The sequence below is a fragment of the Tursiops truncatus genome, chromosome 5 (assembly GCF_011762595.2).
Source record: "Tursiops truncatus isolate mTurTru1 chromosome 5, mTurTru1.mat.Y, whole genome shotgun sequence".
In the NCBI taxonomy this organism is placed as follows: domain Eukaryota; kingdom Metazoa; phylum Chordata; class Mammalia; order Artiodactyla; family Delphinidae; genus Tursiops; species Tursiops truncatus.
In genome coordinates, this window is record NC_047038.1 from 91,066,251 (window position 1) to 91,086,983 (window position 20,733).

General features: G+C 35.8%; 1 protein-coding gene across 2 annotated transcripts in view; it reads left to right on the forward strand.

The window, feature by feature from the left end:
• USO1 (USO1 vesicle transport factor) overlaps nucleotides 1-20,733 on the forward strand; it is a 92,011-nt gene that overhangs the window by 17,666 nt on the left and 53,612 nt on the right. For both annotated transcript variants that reach the window (XM_019932734.3, XM_019932735.3), the window contains exons 2-4: nucleotides 9,899-9,985; nucleotides 10,063-10,127; nucleotides 17,123-17,199. In XM_019932734.3, the coding sequence (XP_019788293.1) occupies nucleotides 9,899-9,985; nucleotides 10,063-10,127; nucleotides 17,123-17,199 (229 nt within the window). The remainder of the gene's footprint in view (nucleotides 1-9,898; nucleotides 9,986-10,062; nucleotides 10,128-17,122; nucleotides 17,200-20,733) is intronic.

Here is a 20,733-nt window from a genome sequence, read left to right on the forward strand (position 1 = left end):
GGTTTCCCTTTTCTCCACACTCTCTCCAGCATTTATTGTTTGTAGATTTTTTGATGATGGCCATTCTGACTGGTGTCAGGTGATACCTCATTGTAGTTTTGATTTGCATTTCTCTAGGAATTAGTGATATTGCAGCTTTTCATGTGCTTTTTGGGCATCTCGATGTCTTCTTTGGAGAAACGTCTGTTTAGATCTTCTGCCTATTTTGTGATTTGGGATTGTTTTGTTTTGTTTGCCATTGAGCTGTATGAGCTGTTTGTATATTTTAAAGATTAATTTCTTGTCAGTTGCTCTGTTTGTAAATATTTTCTCCCATTCTGTAGGTTGTCTTTTCATTCTGTTTATGGTTTCCTTTGCTGTGCAGAAGCGTTTAAGTTTAATTAGTTTATTTTCATATTTTCATTGTTTATTTTTATTTTCATTGCTCTAGGAGGTGGATCAAAAAAGATCTTCCTGCAATTTATGTCAGACAGTGTCTGCCTATGTTTTCCTCTAAGAATTTTATAGTATTCACATAGTTTATTAATGGTATAGTTTTAAACCAAAATGAGCTCATGTTAAATATACTACTAACTGTTTTCTTTTTTCACTTAATGTATCTTGGACATCTTTTCATGTCAGTGCATATGGATCTGCTTTACTCATTTGATTAATTGCATAGTGTATGTGTACTATATGTTAGTTAACTGTTTTCTGATTGGTGGATGAACCTTTAGATTCCATCCGCCCTTTCTTTTTTTCCCCAATAAACAGCATAAATTTATTGCTCACAGTTCCGGAGTCTGGAAGTCTGAGATCAGGGTGCCAGCATGGTTTGGTAAGGGACCTCATCAGTGTTACAGACTTCTTATTTATTATATCCTTATGTGATGGAAGCTAGATTTATTTTTTAGCTCTTAAAAATAATGCTACAAAGAACATTCTAGTATATAACATTGTGTATTTGTGGGCATTTTGTTTTCTTTGTTTTTGGCTGCGTTGGGTCTTCGTTCCTGCGTGCAGACTTTCTCTAGTTGCAGCAAGTGGGGGCCACTCTTCATTGCGGTGCGCGGACTTCTCATTGCAGTGGCTTCTCTTGTTGCAGGGCATAGGCTCTAGGTGCACAGGCTTCAGTAGTTGTGGTGCATGGGCTCAGTAGTTGTGGCTCACGGGGTTAGTTGTTCAGGGCATGTGGACCTTCATGGACCAGGGCTTGAACCATGTCCCCTGCATTGGCAGGCAGCTTCTTAACCACTGCACCACCAGGGAAGCCCCCTGTGGGCATGTTTTTAAAGGATAAGTTCCTAGAAATAAGAATGCCTGGTGGAAAGGGTATGAACATTTTAAGTTGTAATAGTTTTTGCCAAATTGACACGTTTTTAGGTTACTTTCCATCTGATGGAATATAAGCCAGTTCATTAATCTGTGTCTTTCTCTATCCTGTATAGTTGTTTTTAAAATCATTTTATTGAAGATATAGAAAAGTACACGTGTCATATACATAAACCTCATAACCTGAACACACCTATGTATCCAGCACCCAGATCAAGGAACAGGACATTACCAGCACCCTAGAAGTCCCTTTTGTGCTTCCACTCACTGCCCACCCCCATGAACAACCACCATCCTGACTTCTGATAGCTTAGATTAGTTTTGCTTGGTTTTCTGAGTTATAAAAATGGAATCATATAGTATTAATATATGGTAGTATTAGTTTAATTTTTGTGAGACTGATAGATGAAAAATAACATCATTGCTATTTTAACTTATATTGAAGATTTATCTTCATGATGCCGAAATTATTATCTTTGTGTATATCTTAAAGCATTTTAAAAAAATTAACAAGGCTCGGGACTTCCCTGGCGGTCCAGTGGTTAAGACTCCATGCTTCCAATGCAGGGGGCGTGGGTTTGATCCCTGGACCAGGAAATGAGATCCCACAATGCCACACAGTGCAGCCCCCCCACCACAAAAAAATTAACAAGGCTTAAATGTTAGCATGTTAGAACACAAAATAAAAGATTGAAAGTGAAAACAAAGCAAACCCCCAAACTCTAGGATTATGATCATCTCCCTTCAATATTCCTAAAGCTAAGTGTCTCCCCCAGATTAAATAGCCACCTTCAACAGATAATGATTAAAGAGCTTTTAGACATGGAAGTTCGTATTCTGACACAAGTCTGTCTGTACACCAACCAAAGATGGGGCTGATACTAAAATTCAAGCATTACAGGGTACTGGGATGAAGTACTCTAAGCAAGATGGGAATCTCAGATTTAGAACCAGTGCTTGAGGTTTAGGGCTAGGAAAAAGCAGGAAATCCCTTCCTATTTTTTAGGTACCTCTAAACTACCTAAAAAAAAAATTATCAAAAGATGTACAAGACCTGAGAAGCAAGAAAAACTACAATCCTGCAGCCTGTGGAACAAAAACCACGTTCACAGAAAGATAGACAAGATGAAAAGTCAGAGGGCTATCTACCAAATGAAGGAACAAGATAAAATCCCAGTAAAACAACTAAATGAAGTGGAGATAGGCAACCTTCCAGAAAAAGAATTCAGAATAATGATAGTGAAGATGATCCAGGACCTCGGAAAAAGAATGGAGGCAAAGATCAAGAAGATGCAAGAAATGTTTAACAAAGACCTAGAAGAATTAAAGAACGAACTCCTAGAAGAATTAAAGAACAAACAAACAGAGATGAATATTACAATAACTGAAATGAAAAATACACTAGAAGGAATCAGTAGCAGAATAACTGAGGCAGAAGAACGGATAAGTGACCTGGAAGACAGAATGGTGGAATTCACTGCTGCGTGACAGAATAAAGAAAAAAGAATGAAAAGAAATGGAGACAGCCTAAGAGACCTCTGGGACAACATTAAACACAACAACATTCACATTATAGGGGCCCCAGAAGGAGAAAAGAGAGAGAAAGGACCTGAGAAAATATTTGAAGAGATTATATGTGAAAACTTCCCTAACATGGGAAAGGAAATAGTCACCCAAGTCCAAGAAACGCAGAGAGTCCCATACAGGATAAACCCAGGGAGAAACACACCGAGACACATAGTAATCAAATTGGCAAAAATTAAAGACAAAGAAAAATTATTGAAAGCAGCAAGGCAAAAATGACAACATACAAGGGAACTCCCATAAAGTTAACAGCTGATTTCTCAGCAAAAACTCTACAAGGCAAAAGGGAGTGGCATGATATTCTTTTGTTGTTGTTGTTGTTGTCTGCGGGCTTCTCACTGTTGTGGCCTCTCCCGTTGCAGAGCACAGGCTCTGGACGCGCAGGCTGAGCGGCCATGGCTCACGGGCCCAGCTGCTCCGCGGCATGCGGGATCTTCCCGGACCAGGGTACGAACCTGTGTCCCCTGCATCGGCAGGTGGACTCTCAACCACTGCGCCACCAGGGAAGCCCAGCATGATATTCTTAAAGTGATGAAAGGGAAGCACCTACAACCAAGATTACTCTACCCGGCAAGGATCTCATTCAGATTCGATGGAGAAATCAAAATCTTTACAGACAAGCAAAAGCTAAGGTAATTCAGCACCACCAAACCAGCTCTACAACAAATACTAAAGGAACTTCTCTAAGTGGGAAACACAAGAGAAGAAAAGGTCCTACAAAAACGAACACAAAACAATTAAGAAAATGGTCATAGGAACATATATATCGATGATTACCTTAAACGAGAGAGGGTTAATTGCTCCAAACAAAAGACAAAGACTGGCTGAATGGATACAAAAACAAGACCCATCTATGTGCTGTCTACAAGAGACCCACTTCAGACCTAGGGACACATACAGACTGAAAGTGAGGGGATGGAAAAAGATATTCCATGCCAATGGAAATCAAAAGAAAGCTGGAGTAGCAATACTAATATCAGATAAAATAGACTTTAAAATAAAGAATGTTACAAGAGACAAGGAAGGACGCTACATACTGATCAAGGGAACAATCCAAGAAGATATAACAATTATAAATATATATGCACCCAACATAGGAGCACGTCAACACCTAAGGCAACTGCTAACAGCTCTAAAAGAGGAAATCAACAGTAACACTGTAATAGTGGGGACTTTTACACCTCACTTACACTAATGGACAGATCATCCAAAATGAAAACAAATAAGGAAACAGAAGCTTTGAATGACACAATAGACGAGATAGATTTAATGAATATTTATAGGACATTCCATCCAAAAACAGCAGATTACACTTTCTTCTCAAGGGCGCACGGAACATTCTTCAGGATAGATCACATCTTGGGTCAAAAATCAGTAAATTTAAGAAAACTGAAATCATATCAGGCATCTTTTCTGACCACAACGCTATGAAATTAGAAATGAATTACAGGGAAAAAAATGTAAATAACACAAACACATGGAGGCTAAACAATACGTTACTAAATAACCAAGAGATCACTGAAGAAATCAAAGAGGAAATGAAAAAATACCTAGAGACAAATGACAATGAAAACATGACAATCCAAAACCAATGGGATTCAGCAAAAGCAGTTCTAAGAGGGAAGTTTATAGCTATACAAGCCTACCTTAAGAAACAAGAAAAATCTCAAATAAACCATCTAACCTTACACCTAAAGGAACTAGAGAAAGATGAGCAAAGAAAACCCAAAGTTACCAGAAGGAAAGAAATCATCAAGATCAGAGCAGAAATAAATGAAATAGAAACAAAGAAAACAGTAGCAAAGATCAATAAAACTAAAAGCTGGTTCTTTGAGAAGATAAACAAAATTGATAAACCATTAGCCAGACTCATCAAGAAAAAGAGAGGACTCAAATCAAGAAAATTAGAATTGAAAAAGGAGAAGTTACAACAGACCGCAGAAATACAAAGCATCCTAAGAGACTACTACAAGCAACTCTATGCCAATAAAATGCACAACCTGGAAGAAATGGACAAATTCTTAGAATGGTATAACCTTCCAAGACTGAACCATGAAGAAACAGAAAATATGAACAGAACAATCACAAGTAATGAAATTGAAACTGTGATTAAAAATCTTCCAAGAAACAAAAGTCCAGGACCAGATGGCTTCAGAGGTGAATTCTATCAAACATGTAGAGAAGAGCTAACACCCATCCTTCTCAAACTCTTCCAAAAAATTGGAGATGAAGGAACACTCCCAAACTCATTCTATGAGGCCACCACCACCCTGATACCAAAACCAGGCAAAGATACTACAAAAAAAGAAAATTAGGTACCAATATCACTGGTGAATATAGATGCAAAAATCCTCAACAAAATACTAGCAAACAGAATCCAACAACAGGTTAAAAGGATCATACACCATGATCAAGTGGGATTTATCCCGGGGATGCAAAGATTCTTCAGTATGCGCAAATCAATCAATGTGATACACCATATTAATAGATTGAAGAATAAAAACCATATGATCATCTCAATAGATGCAGAGAAAGCTTTCAACAAAATTCAAAACCGATTTTTGATAAAAACTCTACAGAAAGTGGGCACAGAGGGAACACACCTCAACATAATAAAGGTCATATACGGCAGACACACAGCAAACATCATTCTCAGTGGTGAAATTTTTTTTTTTTTTTTTTTTTTTTTTTTTTTTTTTTGCGCTACGCAGGCCTGTCACTGTTGTGGCCTCTCCCGTTGCAGAGCACAGGCTCAGGACGCGCACGCTCAGCGGCCATGGCTCACGGGCCCAGCCGCTCTGCGGCATCTGGGATCTTCCTGTACCGGGGCACGAACCCGTGTCCCCTGCATCAGCAGGCGGACTCTCAACCACTGCGCCACCAGGGAAACCCTCACTGGTGAAAATCGGAAAGCATTTCCTCTAACATCAGGATCAAGACAAGGATGTCCCCTCTCACCACTATTATTCAACTTAGTTCGAAGTCTTAGCCACGGCAATCAGAGAAGAAAAAGAAATAAAAGGAATACAAACTGGGAAAAAAGTAAAACTGTCACTGTTTGCAGATGACATGATACTATACATAGAGAATCCTAAAAATGCCACCAGAAAACTACTAGAGCTAATCAGTGAATTTGGTAAATTTGCAGGATACAAAATTAGTGCACAGAAATTTCTTGCATTCCTATACACTAATGATGAAAAATCTGAAAGAGACATTAGGAAACACTCCCATTTACCACTGCAACAAAAAGAATAAAATACCTAGGAATAAACCTACCTAGGGAGACAAAAGACCTGTATGCAGAAAACTGTAAGACACTGATGAAAGAAATTAAAGGTGATACCAACAGATCAAGAGATACACCATATTCTTGGATTGGAAGAATCAATATTGTGAAAATGACTATACTACCCAAAGCAATCTACAGATTCAATGCAATCCCTATCAAATTACCAATGGCATTTTTTAGGGAACTAGAACAAAAAATCTTAAGATTTGTATGGAGACACAAAAGACTCCGAATTGCCAAAGCAGTCTTGAGGGAAAAAAACGGAGCTGGAGGAATCAGGCTCCCTGACTTCAGACTATACTACAAAGCTACAGTAATCGACAATATGGTACTGGCACAAAAACAGAAATATAGATAAATGGAACAGGATAGGAAGCCCAGAGATAAACGCATGCACCTACGGTCAACTAATCTATGACAAAGGAGGCAAGGATATACAATGGAGAAAAGACAGCCTCTTCAATAAGTGGTTCTGGGAAAACTGGACAGCTACATTTAAAAGAATGAAATTAGAACACTCCCTAACACCATACACAAAAATAAACTCAAAATGGATTCGGGACCTAAGTGTAAGACTGGACACTATAAAACTCTTAGAGGAAAACATAGGAAGAACAGTCTTTGACATAAATCACAGCAAGATCTTTTTTGATCCACCTCCTAGCGTAATGGAAGTAAAAACAAAAATAAACAAATGAGACCTAATGAAACTTCAAAGCTTTTGCACAGCAAAGGAAACCGTAAACAAGACGAAAAGACAACCCTCAGAATGGGAGAAAATATTTGCAAACGAATCAACGGACAAAGGATTAATCTCCAAAATACATAAACAGCTCATGCACCTCAATATTAAAGAAACAAACAACCGTATCCAAAAATGGGCAGAAGACCTAAATAGACCTTCTCCAAAGAAGACATACCGATGGCCAAGAAGCACATGAAAAGTTGCTCAACATCACTAATTACTAGAGAAATGCAAATCAAAACTACAATGACGTATCACCTCACACCAGTTAGAATGGGCATCATCAGAAAATCTGTAAACAACAAATGCTGAAGAGGGTGTGGAGGAAAGGGAACCCTCTTGCACTGTTGGTGGGAATGTAAATTGATACAGCCACTATGGAGAACAGTATGGTGGTTCCTTAAAAAACTAAAAATAAAATTACCATGTGATCCAGCAATCCCACTACTGGGCATATACTCAGAGAACCATAATTCAAAAAGACACATGCACCCCAATGTTCACTGTAGCACTATTTACAATAGCCAGGTCATGGAAGCAACCTAAATAAATGCCCGTTCACAGATGAATGGATAAAGAAGTTGTGGTGCATATATACAGTGGAATATTACTCAGCCATAAAAAGGAACGAAATTGGGTCATTTGTTGAGACGTGGATGGATCTAGAGACTGTCATACAGAGTGAAGTAAGTCAGAAAGAGAAAAACAAATATCGTCTATTAACGCATGTATGTGGAACCTAGAAAAATGGTACAGATGAACCGGTTTGCAGGGCAGATGTTGAGACACAGGTGTGGAGAACAAACGTATGGATACCAAGGGGGGGAAAGCCGCGGGGGGGGGATGGTGATGGTGGTGTGCTGAATTGGGCGATTGGGATTGACATGTATACACTGATGTGTATAAAATTGATGAGTAATAAGAACCTGCTGTATAAAAAAATAAAATTAAAAAATTAAAAACAAATGATGTACAAGACCCAAGTAGAAGAAATTATACTCATACTCAGGAAAACTCTTTTTGGCTTGAGAAATTCTTTTAAGCTGAGAGTTCTGAGATTTATCTCTTCTCAGGAGATATTTATGTAGTTTTTTTCATGGTAAAAAAAAAATTGTAGTAGAAAAACTATCAACCAGTTATTTAATAAAGTGAAAACTTTATTATTTTCATTTTGGAAAGTCAATATAATTACTATGAAGTAAATACAATTTAAGGTAGGAATAATTTCAAAATGTGAGTAGGTAGAATGAATTAAATCAAAACGTAAAGCTAAGCTGGGTTGACATACTGCATTTGCAGTATGAAGAAATTCAAATCAGCATAGTAAAGACTTCTAGAAATCCTGCAGTGCAGAAACATATTTAATTTTTTTTTAAATAAATTTATTTATTTATTTTTGGCTGCGATGGGTCTTCGTCAGTGCGTGCTGGCTTGCGGGGGCTACTCTTCGCTGCAGTGCGCGGGCTTCTCATTGCAGTGGCTTCTCTTGTGGCGGAGCATGGGCTCTAGGTGCGCGGGCTTCAGTAGTTGTGGCACACGGGCTTAGCTGCTCTGCGGCATGTGGGATCTTCCCGGACCAGGGCTCGAACCTTCGTCCCCTGCATTGGCAGGTGGATTCTTAACCACTGCGCCACCAGGGAAGCCCAACATATTTAATTTTGTATAACCTTGTGTTTCCTACTGGTTCTGTGATCATAGGAAGTCTGTTGATATCTTCTGAGACACTGGAAGTCTATAGAACATAATTTGGAAAACACTATATGTATTTAAGCCATTAATTTCAATACATAGGATGCAAAAGTTTGTGCTATGCCAAACTCATATTTATAGAATCTTACTAAGAACTGTCATTAAGGAATAAATAATAATAAAATAGTAACAAACTGTTAGAGCTGTAAAGCACCTGAGTATAGTGGTTTTAAAAACCGTTCTTTATCAGATGTTTTCCAAGTATTTTCATCTATTCTGTGGCTTGTCTTTTCATTCTCTTAACACTGTCTCTTGAAGAACAGGAGTGATGAAGTCCAAACTACCATGTTTTTCTTTTATCAATTATACTCTTAGTATGTGTCTGAGAAAACTTTGCCTACTTTAAAGTCACGAGGATTTTCTCTAGTGCTTTCTTCTAGAAGGTTTTATAGTTTTTAGTTTCCAAATTCTTTTTTAATGCAATTTTACATACACATACAGTTTGGTACTTTTACTACAGTGGACTCACAATTTACATATAGTTTTACCATTTGCTCTTTTTTCCCCACTATTTATTAAATCACAGTATTTTCATGTCAGTACAGTTAATTTTTTTGAGTAGCTGCATAGTATTTAACTGAAGAATGTACCACAATTTATTTAGTTTTTCTTCTCTTGATGGACAGTTGTTTCCAATTTTTTCCTATTGTAAATAATGCTCCAAGGTTTATTTTAAAGTTCAGTTCAAGTTTTAATTCCTGCAAATTTATTAAAAGCTTGGAACATTTCACCCTTCTAAATTTTGAGGCACACTTTAAATTTTTGATAAACAGTTCTGACTTTTCTCGTTCAAATATATAGTGGAAACGTTAGGGTGAAGTTATGATGGAAACAATCGTTATTTTAATTTTTTTTTGTTAACTTCCCATCATATACCGTAACCCTAATGGATTATGCAACCCTCTTGGTTCAAACAGCTGTAATAGATATGTTTAGAAAGCTCTGGTTCTACTAACTTCTCCTAATTCCTCAATTTATATGACTTACTTTATTTGACTTCTCTTACACCACTTCCATTTTTCAAGTCTCTGTGAAAAATCTATTTGATCTCTGTAACAAGATTATACTACTACCTAGTTATTTTGATTTGTGAAAAGACTATTTCCATGACATCCCATTTATTGATTTTTTTCCAAATGTATAAATTTGGGGGGAAATTTCATGTTTCCTTTTTGTTCTTTTTATTCTATTAATGCTATTTCATTTTTCCCTGACAGATTCAAAAGCTTTGTGATAGAGTAGCTTCATCTACTTTACTGGATGATCGAAGAAATGCTGTGCGTGCTCTCAAATCATTATCTAAGGTCTGTAACACTTTATCAGTTATTAGGTTTATTAAGTTGGATATTAGTTACTTAAATAACATTTTTCTTTTGTGCAGAAATATCGCTTGGAAGTGGGTATTCAAGCTATGGAACATCTTATCCATGTTTTACAAACAGATCGGTATGTCTCTACTTAATGATTTTTCTCCCTAATTTTTTTTGAAATTTTAATTAATTTGTTTTACAGTCACTATTCCAGAAATGATTGACATGTTAAGGCTATTAAGTTTTTACTTTCAGTTGTCATTTCAGTAAACAGTTATTGGATACTAGGTGCAAACCACTGTGCTAATTAAGCATTAGGACAGACATAATCTCAACCTTCAGGGGTTGAAAGTTTTCCATTATATAAAAATATAATGAAATTACTGCTAATTAAAGGCTTAAAATTTGGAGTTTGAATTGACCAAATGAATGTGTTGATTTTCATTCAGATATACTATAATGTACTGTTCTATAATATAATATGAATATTATGGTATATCAATTATCCAGACTTTGTTTTTGCGGGGAGAGAAATAAACTGTACTAATAGAATGATGTCTTAAGGGAAAAATCACTCAGCGTAATTTTTGCTCTTTCAATTTCTCTTTAAGAGAGTATCTGCCTCTTTGGTTTTAATTAACAACTATACATGAATAACTTTCAAATCTTACCCCTAGTTAATAAATATATCCTAAAGCTTTAGCTGTTCAACAGACTTCTCTACCATATCAAGAGCTCTCAGAGGTATCTTAAATTATAAATGTTCAAAAGTTAATTTGTCTCTAATTGTCCTACTCCTATTCCACACATCCCCCCTACCCACCCAATCCACTTCAACTGCCTTTTGACCCAAGTTCATCCCAGTTAGCACCTTTCCATTAAAACAGGAAACTGGAGGATTTGTGCTGAACTTATCCCTCTCCTTTACGCATTATGCCCATCCAGACAAAAAAGAAGCTGGAATCCGTGAATTTTCTTGATTTCCATTGTTGGTCTTAGTTCTGGCTCTCAATATTAATCACTTAAGCCATTTACATAGCCGCTGTATTAGTTATCTATTGCTGCATAACATATTACCTCAAAACTTACTGGCTCAAAATAACAAATATTAATGTCACAGTTTCTGTGGATCAGGAATTCAGAAGTGGCTTAGCTAGGTGGTCTGGCTCAGGGTCTCTCATGAGGTTGCATGCAGGATGTCAGCCAGGAGTACAGTTATCTGAAGGCCTGACTGGGGCTGGAGTATCTGATTCCAAGATGGCTCACTAACACTGCTGTTGGCAAGAGGCCTCAGTACCTCACCTTGTTGCTCTCTCTGTAGGGCTGCTTGAGCATCCTCATGATATGGGAACTGGCTTCTCCCAGAGCAGGTGATCCTAGAGAGAGAACAAAGCCACAATGCCTTGTAGGACTTAGTCTCAGAAGTCACATATCATCAATCCCATCACATTTTATTAGAAGCAAGTAAATAAAGACAGCCTACACTTGAAAAGAGGAGAATTAGGGTCCACCTTTTGAAAGGAGCTGTATCAAAGAGGGTTTTTTGACATATTTTAAAACCACCACGGGCTTCCCTGGTGGCACAGTGGTTAAGAATCCGCCTGCCAATGCAGGGGACACGGGTTCAAGCCCTGGTCTGGGAAGATCCCACACGCCGCGGAGCAGCTGGGCCTGTGAGCCACAACTACTGAGCCTGCGCGTCTGGTGCCTGTGCTCCGCAACAAGAGAGGCCACGATAGTGAGAGGCCCGTGCACCGCGATGAAGAGTGGCCCCCGCTCCCAGCGACTAGAGCAATCCCTTGCACAGAAACGAAGACCCAACACAGCCAAAAATAAATAAATAAATAAATTTAAAAAAGAAAAAAAACACCACCACCTCAAACTGTATTCTTTGCCTCTGATCTCTTTGTCCTTCCATTCATTTCAAGAATTTCATTTCATTTACATTTCTGTCTGAAATGTAAATCTTCTATCACTCACCTATTTAATGTATTTCACAGCTCCGTGCAGTGTGAAGTCCAAGTTCCTCAAAGCAAAGCATATAAGCTTTTTAAAGATCAAGATGCTGCTTGTCGAACCTCATAACCCCTTTTTAAATTATATTTCAGCAATGCCCAGCTGCTTGTTCATACCAATTAGAACCTTTTCTATCCTCCTCAGTGTGACCCACATTGGCTACCTTTCATATCCAACTAATTCTAATGTGTTTGAATAAATCCACTGGATATGTCGGGACGCTCTGTTTTATTAACACCAGAGTGGGCAACTGCAGTAGGCAGAGTAATGGTTCCCCCAAAGATATTTATATGCTATCAGCACAACCTATGAATGTTACCTTAGATGGCAAAGGGACTTTGAAGATATGATTAGGTTATGGATTTTGAGATAGGGGAGATTATGTTGGGTTATCCAAGTGGGCCCAGTATAATCCTGAGGCTTCTTAAAACTAGAAGAGGAATGCAGAAGAGGAGGTCAGAATGAGGTGATATGAGAAGATCTCAACCTGTCTTTGCTGGCTTTAAAGATGAAAGGAGGCCTCTAGAACTGGAAAAGGCAAGGAAATGGATTCTCCCCTTAAAGCCATCAGAAAGGAAGGCAGCCCTGGTGAGACCTTGATTTTAGTCCAGTGAGACCCATTTCAGACCTCTGACTTGCAGAACAGTAAGGTACTATATTTGTATTATATAAGCCACTGAGTTTGTGGTAATTTATTACAGCATCAGTAGAAAACTAATAAAATAACCCAAGTTAGTTACCTGCTTTAAACAGTATTCCAAGTTATGACAAAATGGGCCTTAGGTCAAAAAAACTTCAGTGTGATTATTATACATACATATAATTTTTCTTTTTTTTATTTCATGTGTCTTTATGTATACATTTTCTCACTGAGTCTTATAAAGTTGGTAATGAAACGACGAACATCTTGATATGGAAAACAGAATCTACCTCTATGTAAAGTGGCCCTTATTGTCATTTTTAGTGCACAGTAGAAAATAAATGTGTAGATACTCTTGATATAAAGGTTAAGAAATATATTTTTTAAAACATTTATAGCACATTTACTATGTGCCAGGCACCATGTTTAGAAATAAGGTATACCATATAGCCTGGTGAATGTGTGAACTAATAATTGATCACGTTAGAGGCTGATGGGTGTTTTATTATGACCCTTAGGCAACAAACAAAGCCAAACTTCTCTGAGCCTTCTTGTGTTTCATTCCTTCTCTTGTGCTAAATTCCCTTTCCATTTGCTTCCAATACTTATCTGTTATCTTCTGTTCTCAAAATGTTCTGTGAGTGTTTTCTTAACTTCATTGATTGCAAAGGTCTATATTCTGCAGCCATCTCTTTCCACTTCTCATCTTCATTACTCTTTTATGCTTCTGCTCTTGGCCTAACTAACACTCTCAGAATCCTTCAGCTGAATCCCCTTCATGCCTGGCTACATCACAGAGAGTTGCGTTCCCTTTCTTGGCCTGGCTTGAAACTCTCCATCTGTCCATGGGTCTGCTTCTCTTATAGCCATCTTGAGGAGAGACTGCTAGTTCTCCCAAGTCCCACACTCAGGGCCTGAAAGTTGTCTGATGGAAACTGTTTCCAAACCATGACACCTCAGCAGTTTTTTGTTGTTTTTTTTTAAGTGTACATTTCAATGGTTTTAGTATATTCACAAAGTTGTGCAACTATCACCGCTATCTAATTCTAGAACATTTTCATCACTTCAAAAGAAATCCAGTATCCATTAGTTGTCATTGCCTATTCCCTCCTCCCGCAGTGCCTAGCAGCCACCAATCTCCTTTGTGTCTATATAAATTTGACTGTTTTGGACATTTCATGTAAATGGAATCATACAATGTGTGGCTTTTATGTCTGTCTGCTTCCACTTAGCATAATATTTCAAGGTCCATCTGTGTTATAACATGTATTAGTATTTCATCCCTTTTCTGTCTGAATAATATTCCATTGTATGGATATACCATTTTTGTTTATCCATTCTTCTGTTGACAGACATTTGGGATATTTCTGTTTATTGGCTGTTACGAATAACGTTATTATGAACATTTGTGTACTAGTTTTTGTGTGAACATATGTTTTATACAAAGGAATGCAATTGTTGAGTCATGTGGTTTAACTTTTTAAGAAATTGCCAAACTCTTGCATGGAGGCTGCACCATTTTATATCTTCATCTGAAGTGTATAAAGGTACAATTTCTCCTCACCAACACTTGTTATTGTCCCTTTTTTAAAATGGCCATCCTAGTGGGTGAACTTGGCATCTTATTTTGGTTTTGATTTGTATTTACCTAATGACTAATGATGTTGAGTATCTTTTCATGTACTTATTTACCATTTGTGTATCTTTTTACTTTTTTTAATTATTATTTTTGGCCCCGAGGCATGTGGGATCTTAGGTCCCTGACCAGGGATTGAACCCGGGCCGCCTGCAGTGGAAGCGTGTAATCTTAACCACTGGACCACCGAGAAAGTCCCCTTGTATATCTTTTTTAGAGAAATGTCTAAGTCTTTTGCCTGCTATTAATTTGGTTACTTGTCTTTTTATTATTCAATTGTATGTATACATTCTGGATACAAGTCCCTTAACATGATTTGCAAATATTTTTTTTCCCATTCTTTGGGTCGTCAAAGGACACTTTTTTTTCTTTTAATTTATTTATTGTATTTTTTTTTTTTTTTTTTTTTTTGGCTGCGATGGGTCTTCGTTGCTGCACGAAGGCTTTAGTTGCGATGAGTGGGGGCTACTCTTCATTACGGTGCACAGGCTTATTGCGGTGGCTTCTCTTTGTTTCGGAGCATGGGCTCTAGGCGTGCAGGCTTCAGTAGTTGTGCACAGACTTAGTTGCTCTGCCACATGTGGGATCTTCCTGGACCAGGGCTCAGACCCGTGTCCCCTGCATTGGCAGGTGGATTCTTAACCACTGCGCCACCAGGGAAGCCCCAAAGGACATTTTCTTGATAGTGTCCTTTGAAGGACAAAAGTTTTTAATTTTGACAAAATGCAGTTTATCTGTTTTATCTTTTCTTGCTTATGCTTTTGGTGTCAAATCTAAGAAACCATTGCCTAATCTAATGCTTTGAATATTTGTACCTGTGTTTTCTTCTAAGAGTTTTATAGCGTTAGCTCTTACATTTAGATCTTATATCCCATTTTGAGTTAATTTTTGTATATGGTGTGAAGTAGGGGTCCAGCTTCAGTTTTTTGCATGTGGATATCTAGTTGTCCTAGCACCATTTGTTCAAGAGACTGTTCTTTCCTCATTGAACGGTCTTTGCATCCTTGCCAAAAATCAATTGAAATAAATATTAGACTTTACTTTTAGGCTCTCTATTCTGTTGATCTCTATGTCTATTCTTATGCCAGTGCCACAGTCTTGATTACTATAATTTTGCGGTAAGTTTTGAAATCAGAAAATGTGAGTCCTTCAACTTTGTTTTTGAAGATTATTTTGGCTATTCTGGATACACTGAATTCCCATACAGATTTTATGATCAGCTGGCAGCTGGGATTTTTATAGGGATTGTGTGAATCTGTAAATCAAGTTGGGGTATATTACCATGTTAACAGCATTACATCTTCCTATTCATGAACACAGATTATCTTTTCATTTATTTGAATTTTAGGTAATTTCTTTCAACAGTGTTTTGTAGTTTTCAGTCTTGTACTTTAGTAAAATTTATTCCAAAGTATTTAAATCTTTTTTATGTTATTTAAATGGAATTGTTCTTTTAATTTTATTTTCTGATTATTTATTGCTAGTATACAGAAATACAACTGATTTTTTTTTTATATATTGAGCATATGTCCTTCAATTTTGCTGAATTTGTTTACTAGTTCTAATAGGTTTTTAGTGGATTCCTTAGGATTTTCTCTGTACAAGATCATGTCATCTGGGAATAGGTGTAGTTTTAGTCCTTCCTTTCCAATCTGTATGCCTTTTATTTCCTTTTCTTGCCTAATTGCTCGAGCTAGAACCTCAGGTTCAATGTTGGATAGAAGTGGCTGGAAGAGACATCATTATCTTGTTCCTCATCTTAGGGGTAAAGCATTTAGTCTTTCACCATTACATATGTTAGTTGTTGGATTTTCATTTTCAGGAAGTTCCCTTCTGTTCCTACTTTCTCAATAGTCTCTTAAAAGATGTCCCTCAAAATTTCTCAAAAACAAGAATGATAAATAATAATAATTCAAAAGACCCACTTCATTTGAGATTTATATCCTCTAGTTCTGACCCCTTTTGTCCCTCATCTTTGCTTTCACTCCTAGCCACTTCTTCATATTCACTGAATCTTTCTGACCTGTATCTCACTCTTGCTTTTCACTCTAAATGCCATCATCCTCCATCATGCTTTCAAAATTTGTCTGTTTATCAACAACTAAAAAATCTTATACTTCCTGAAACAAAAGAGAAAAGAAAAAAAGAAAAAAATCTTACACTTCCTGATATTATAAATAGTACATGTTTACCATAAGTTTTTTTTTTTTAGAAAATAAGATATAAATCAGGGAAACAAATTCTAGAGGTCCAACTAGAGATAACACTGTTATGTTTATATAAACATATATATGTTATATAAAGATTATATATATTATAAAGCATATATGTAAACATACACACAGACTTATAAAATTACCTGGCTTGTACTAATTTTGCTGGTTTTAAAGTTGGGTTTATTTTACAAATTTATTTATAAGGTTTTCTTAAAATGTATATAGACACATGAATGTATATATATATTTTTTGCTAGATTTGATCATTGTGCACATTAATTGTTAATATTCAGTTTTTTCCTACTGGCACTAAATCAAGGGTGTTTTAATTACCATGTCATTAAACATTCTTTAAAAATACATTTTATAATTGCTATAGGTATGGATTTACCACACTTTTTAAAAAAATTATTGGACATTTAGGTTGCTTCTAATTTTTCACTATTATAAATAAAAATGAACATTTATACATCTTTACAGTTTGCACTCTGATATTTTCTTAGGGTAGGTTTTCAGAAATGGGATTAATGTTTCCTACAGTCTTGTTAAATAAGAGTATAAAATGGTCATAACAGCTATACTCTAACTAGCAGTGTATAAGTATAATAATTTCTTTCTTCCAGTTCGGATTCTGAAATAATAGGTTATGCTTTGGACACACTGTATAATATAATATCTAATGATGAAGAAGAAGAAGTAGGTAAGTTTCTTTTACTGTGTTCTCTGTACATAAAATCAACTGGATTGTGCCAATTTTGCTGGTTTAAGGTTGAGTTTATTTTATAAATTTATTTATAAGGATTTTTTCTTTTTTTCTTCTTTTTTTCTTCTTTTTTTGTTTTTCATCAGTAAAGGGAAGACATTGGCTTAGTTCCAGAAAAATATCTTTAAGATGATTGCTTTGTATGTGATTTGGAGATGGAATTACATTCTTCTTTTTCAAAAAATATTTTTCCCTCTCTTTGTATTGATTTTAGTTGAGCAGAATGAATATTAGTATTCTCTAGATTAAATAATCATTTTTGGCTATTGATTAAAAATCAAACTATTTTATTTATATGTTACCTGGTGAGCAGTATGAAGTTAGAGGGTTTTTCCTGATATATACTTAAACTTTTCACATAAGACTTATGTTAACTTATAAAGAGCAGCAATTTTTTAAATTTAGAAGGTTTTGTTTCGTTTTGTTTTGGTCACACCACGCAGCTTCCAGGATCTGTTCCCAGACCTGGGACTGAACCCAGGGCACAGCCGTGAAAGCCTGGAATCCTGACCACTCGGCCCACCAGGGAACTCCCAGCATGTGAAATACTTGACTGGAGGCCTATACATTTTGTTCCATTTATTGTAAAAACATGCACTGAGTAACATTTTACAGTGCTGTTGAAGAGTGCTTTCCTCATATCACATTGGCTGTTGTAGGAGGACACAGTGGGTCTTTCATTTTTCTAGACAATCAGAAGGGCAATATTCATGCATTTTATAAGTCCAATTTAGACGGAAGTTATAGGGTCTTCCAAAATCTGAGTAGACAAGGCATAAGGAAATGTAGATAATATTGAGTTTGCACATATTTTATTGAAATAAAAGTAGAACAGAAATATATGTAGATATTAACTTCACAAAATACCAGTAGTAGGAACATTTGAAACTAGATTGTCCTGAATAGTCACAATTTCTTAGACTTGAATATCCTTTTTCTTAAATTTTTATTTCTCTGTGATATCTAGCTGACAATTTAACTTTATTAATTTCTTTAGTAGAAAATCTTTAGTAAACATAATTTGGTTCCCATGGAAAAAGAGGCTGTCAGTCACATGACAATACTTAAATACAGTACGCGCAAGAACACACTTTGAAGGTAAAGATACTTATTTCTCCTAGTCATTTCTCAGATGAGAAAATTAGATAGAATACACTTGTTAGAAAACATTAAAGAAAAAGACTCTTCTTAGTTGTTTCAGGTGGAAAATTTAGCTCTTTTCTAGTTTGTAGTGATAATTTTTGTGTTTTAAAAAACTATATAGCATCAATTAGGCAGTTTTCCTTTATTATAAATTTGCAATCTAATAATGTTTAAAGTTTAACTTTTTGCTTCTCTTAATGTATTTGGGCTCCTTATTTTTAATTCAACATCTAAAAATGATTCTTTGGATGAAACAGGATAAACGATTCTTTGGAGAAACAGTAGTAGAATCATTTCTTCTAGGAAAGATTAAAATATGAAGTTAGGGTAATAGCCTGAAAGAGTCAATTTTTTAAAATCTAGATATTGAGAAATGTGGCCTTCAGTTCTGTTATTGATACTCTCTCTTTACTGCTTCATCAAAAGATAATTCTTAGCTGCCATAATGAACTTCATTTTAGAGTTCTTTACCTTGAGGATATTTTAATAACCCTTCAATTTATTGATAAATATGTCTCATAATCCTACATTTATAGCATATGCTGTATCTCTATTAGGATATCTCAGATTTGAGTAAAATGAGTATGAGTCTCTTCTTTCAAGAGATTATATTGTTTATTTGATGTTTTTAAGCTCTTATTTATTTTATTGTGAATACTATTACATAAGAAACTTTTTTTTATCACCCACTTTTTATTTATTTCTGTCTACCTTTTCAGATGATGTTGAAGGTAAAAGATTGCATTTAATATGCATGATGCTTTTAGGCATAATTTCTGATAATATAAAAGGACACTGTCAAGTGAGTTTCTTCTGGCTGGTACAAAAAGTCTTGAGATTTGTTTCACGATATATGAATTTCTTCATGAAAGAGGAATATTTGATAATCTTATATTACTATTTATTGTTTCTATGGCTACTAAATCTATTGTCCAGAACAGAAAATATTCTAGTGCATATTTTAACAAAATTAAACTTTTTCTCTGGTAGGACAATCTATTCGAATTACTTTTTATATACTTCTTGGGGAAAAAATTTTGAGGCAGTTTATTTAAAAATAAAAATAATATTTGAAAATGTATACATATATATGTATACATATAAATTTTACCTATATTCAATAAGAACTGGAAGGTATTCCAGTTCAGAGAATACTTGTATGTTGATATTGTCCCTTTAAAATAATGCATGCACAATAATGTCTGGTTACTGACATTTTTTATATTAATTTATAAAACTCACCAATACTGTCTTTCTTTTTTCTGGTGATCCTTTTCAAGTTCCATTTACTTTTAACATTATACTTCTTTTCCTCATAATTTAAGTAACCACATTTTATTTTGTTTTACCATTTTTCGTAAGATCCTTAACTTTTTAAAATGAGGAAGAAAAAATCCTTTTCTAAAGTAGGTTTAAAATGGTACATAACAAAATTGCCTATACCTAACAAGAAACTAACAAAGAAACTAACTTATTAAGCTGTATAGCATTACCTTTTGTGAAATTTGAACCCCTTGTTTGAAAGCAGATAATATTGAGCATTATGCCTTGACTCTTGTGACAGTGCTATTTCCTTGTTGAGTAGTACAGATCAGTAGCTGTTGTTTCTATTATTATTTCATCATATTTGTATAGAGCTTTAAATTTTACAGTGCTTTTATGTCAATTATCTTATTTGATCCTCATAGCAACCTGTGAGGTAGGTGACATTTTTCTTTTCTAAAAAGATGAGAAAATGAAAACCCTGTGATCATGTAAATTATATAGTATTGTCTAGTAAGTAGGGTAACAGGATTTTTTTTGATACATTTTTTTGTATTCCATAGATTTCTGATTTAATAAATTATGACCATTTTCTGACTAGATTCTTTATTAAATCTTATAATTTATATAACTAGTTTATACGATGCAGACAAATGTTAAAAAAAATAGGTGTACTTGTTTAACGAATTGACCACAGTGTAAAAGAAGGTTACTTGATATTCCCTCACTCTGAGATAGGACTACTTTTATTAGAATATCTCTTTCTATAAAGCCGTTTTGTCCTCCATAATATGGGTTATGAACTTGATATGGAGTGGAGTTCCAAAGAGAAGGTCCAGAATGTTTATTTTTTGTTTTTTGTTTCTTTTTGCGGTATGCGGGCCTCTCACTTTTGTGGCCTCTCCTATTGCGGAGCACAGGCTCCGGACGTGCAGGCTCAGCGGCCATGGCTTACGGGCCTAGCCGCTCCAGGGCACGTGGGATCCTCCCGGACTGGGGCACAAACCCGCGTCCCCTGCATCGGCAGGCGGACCCTCAACCACTGCGCCACCAAGGAAGCCCCAG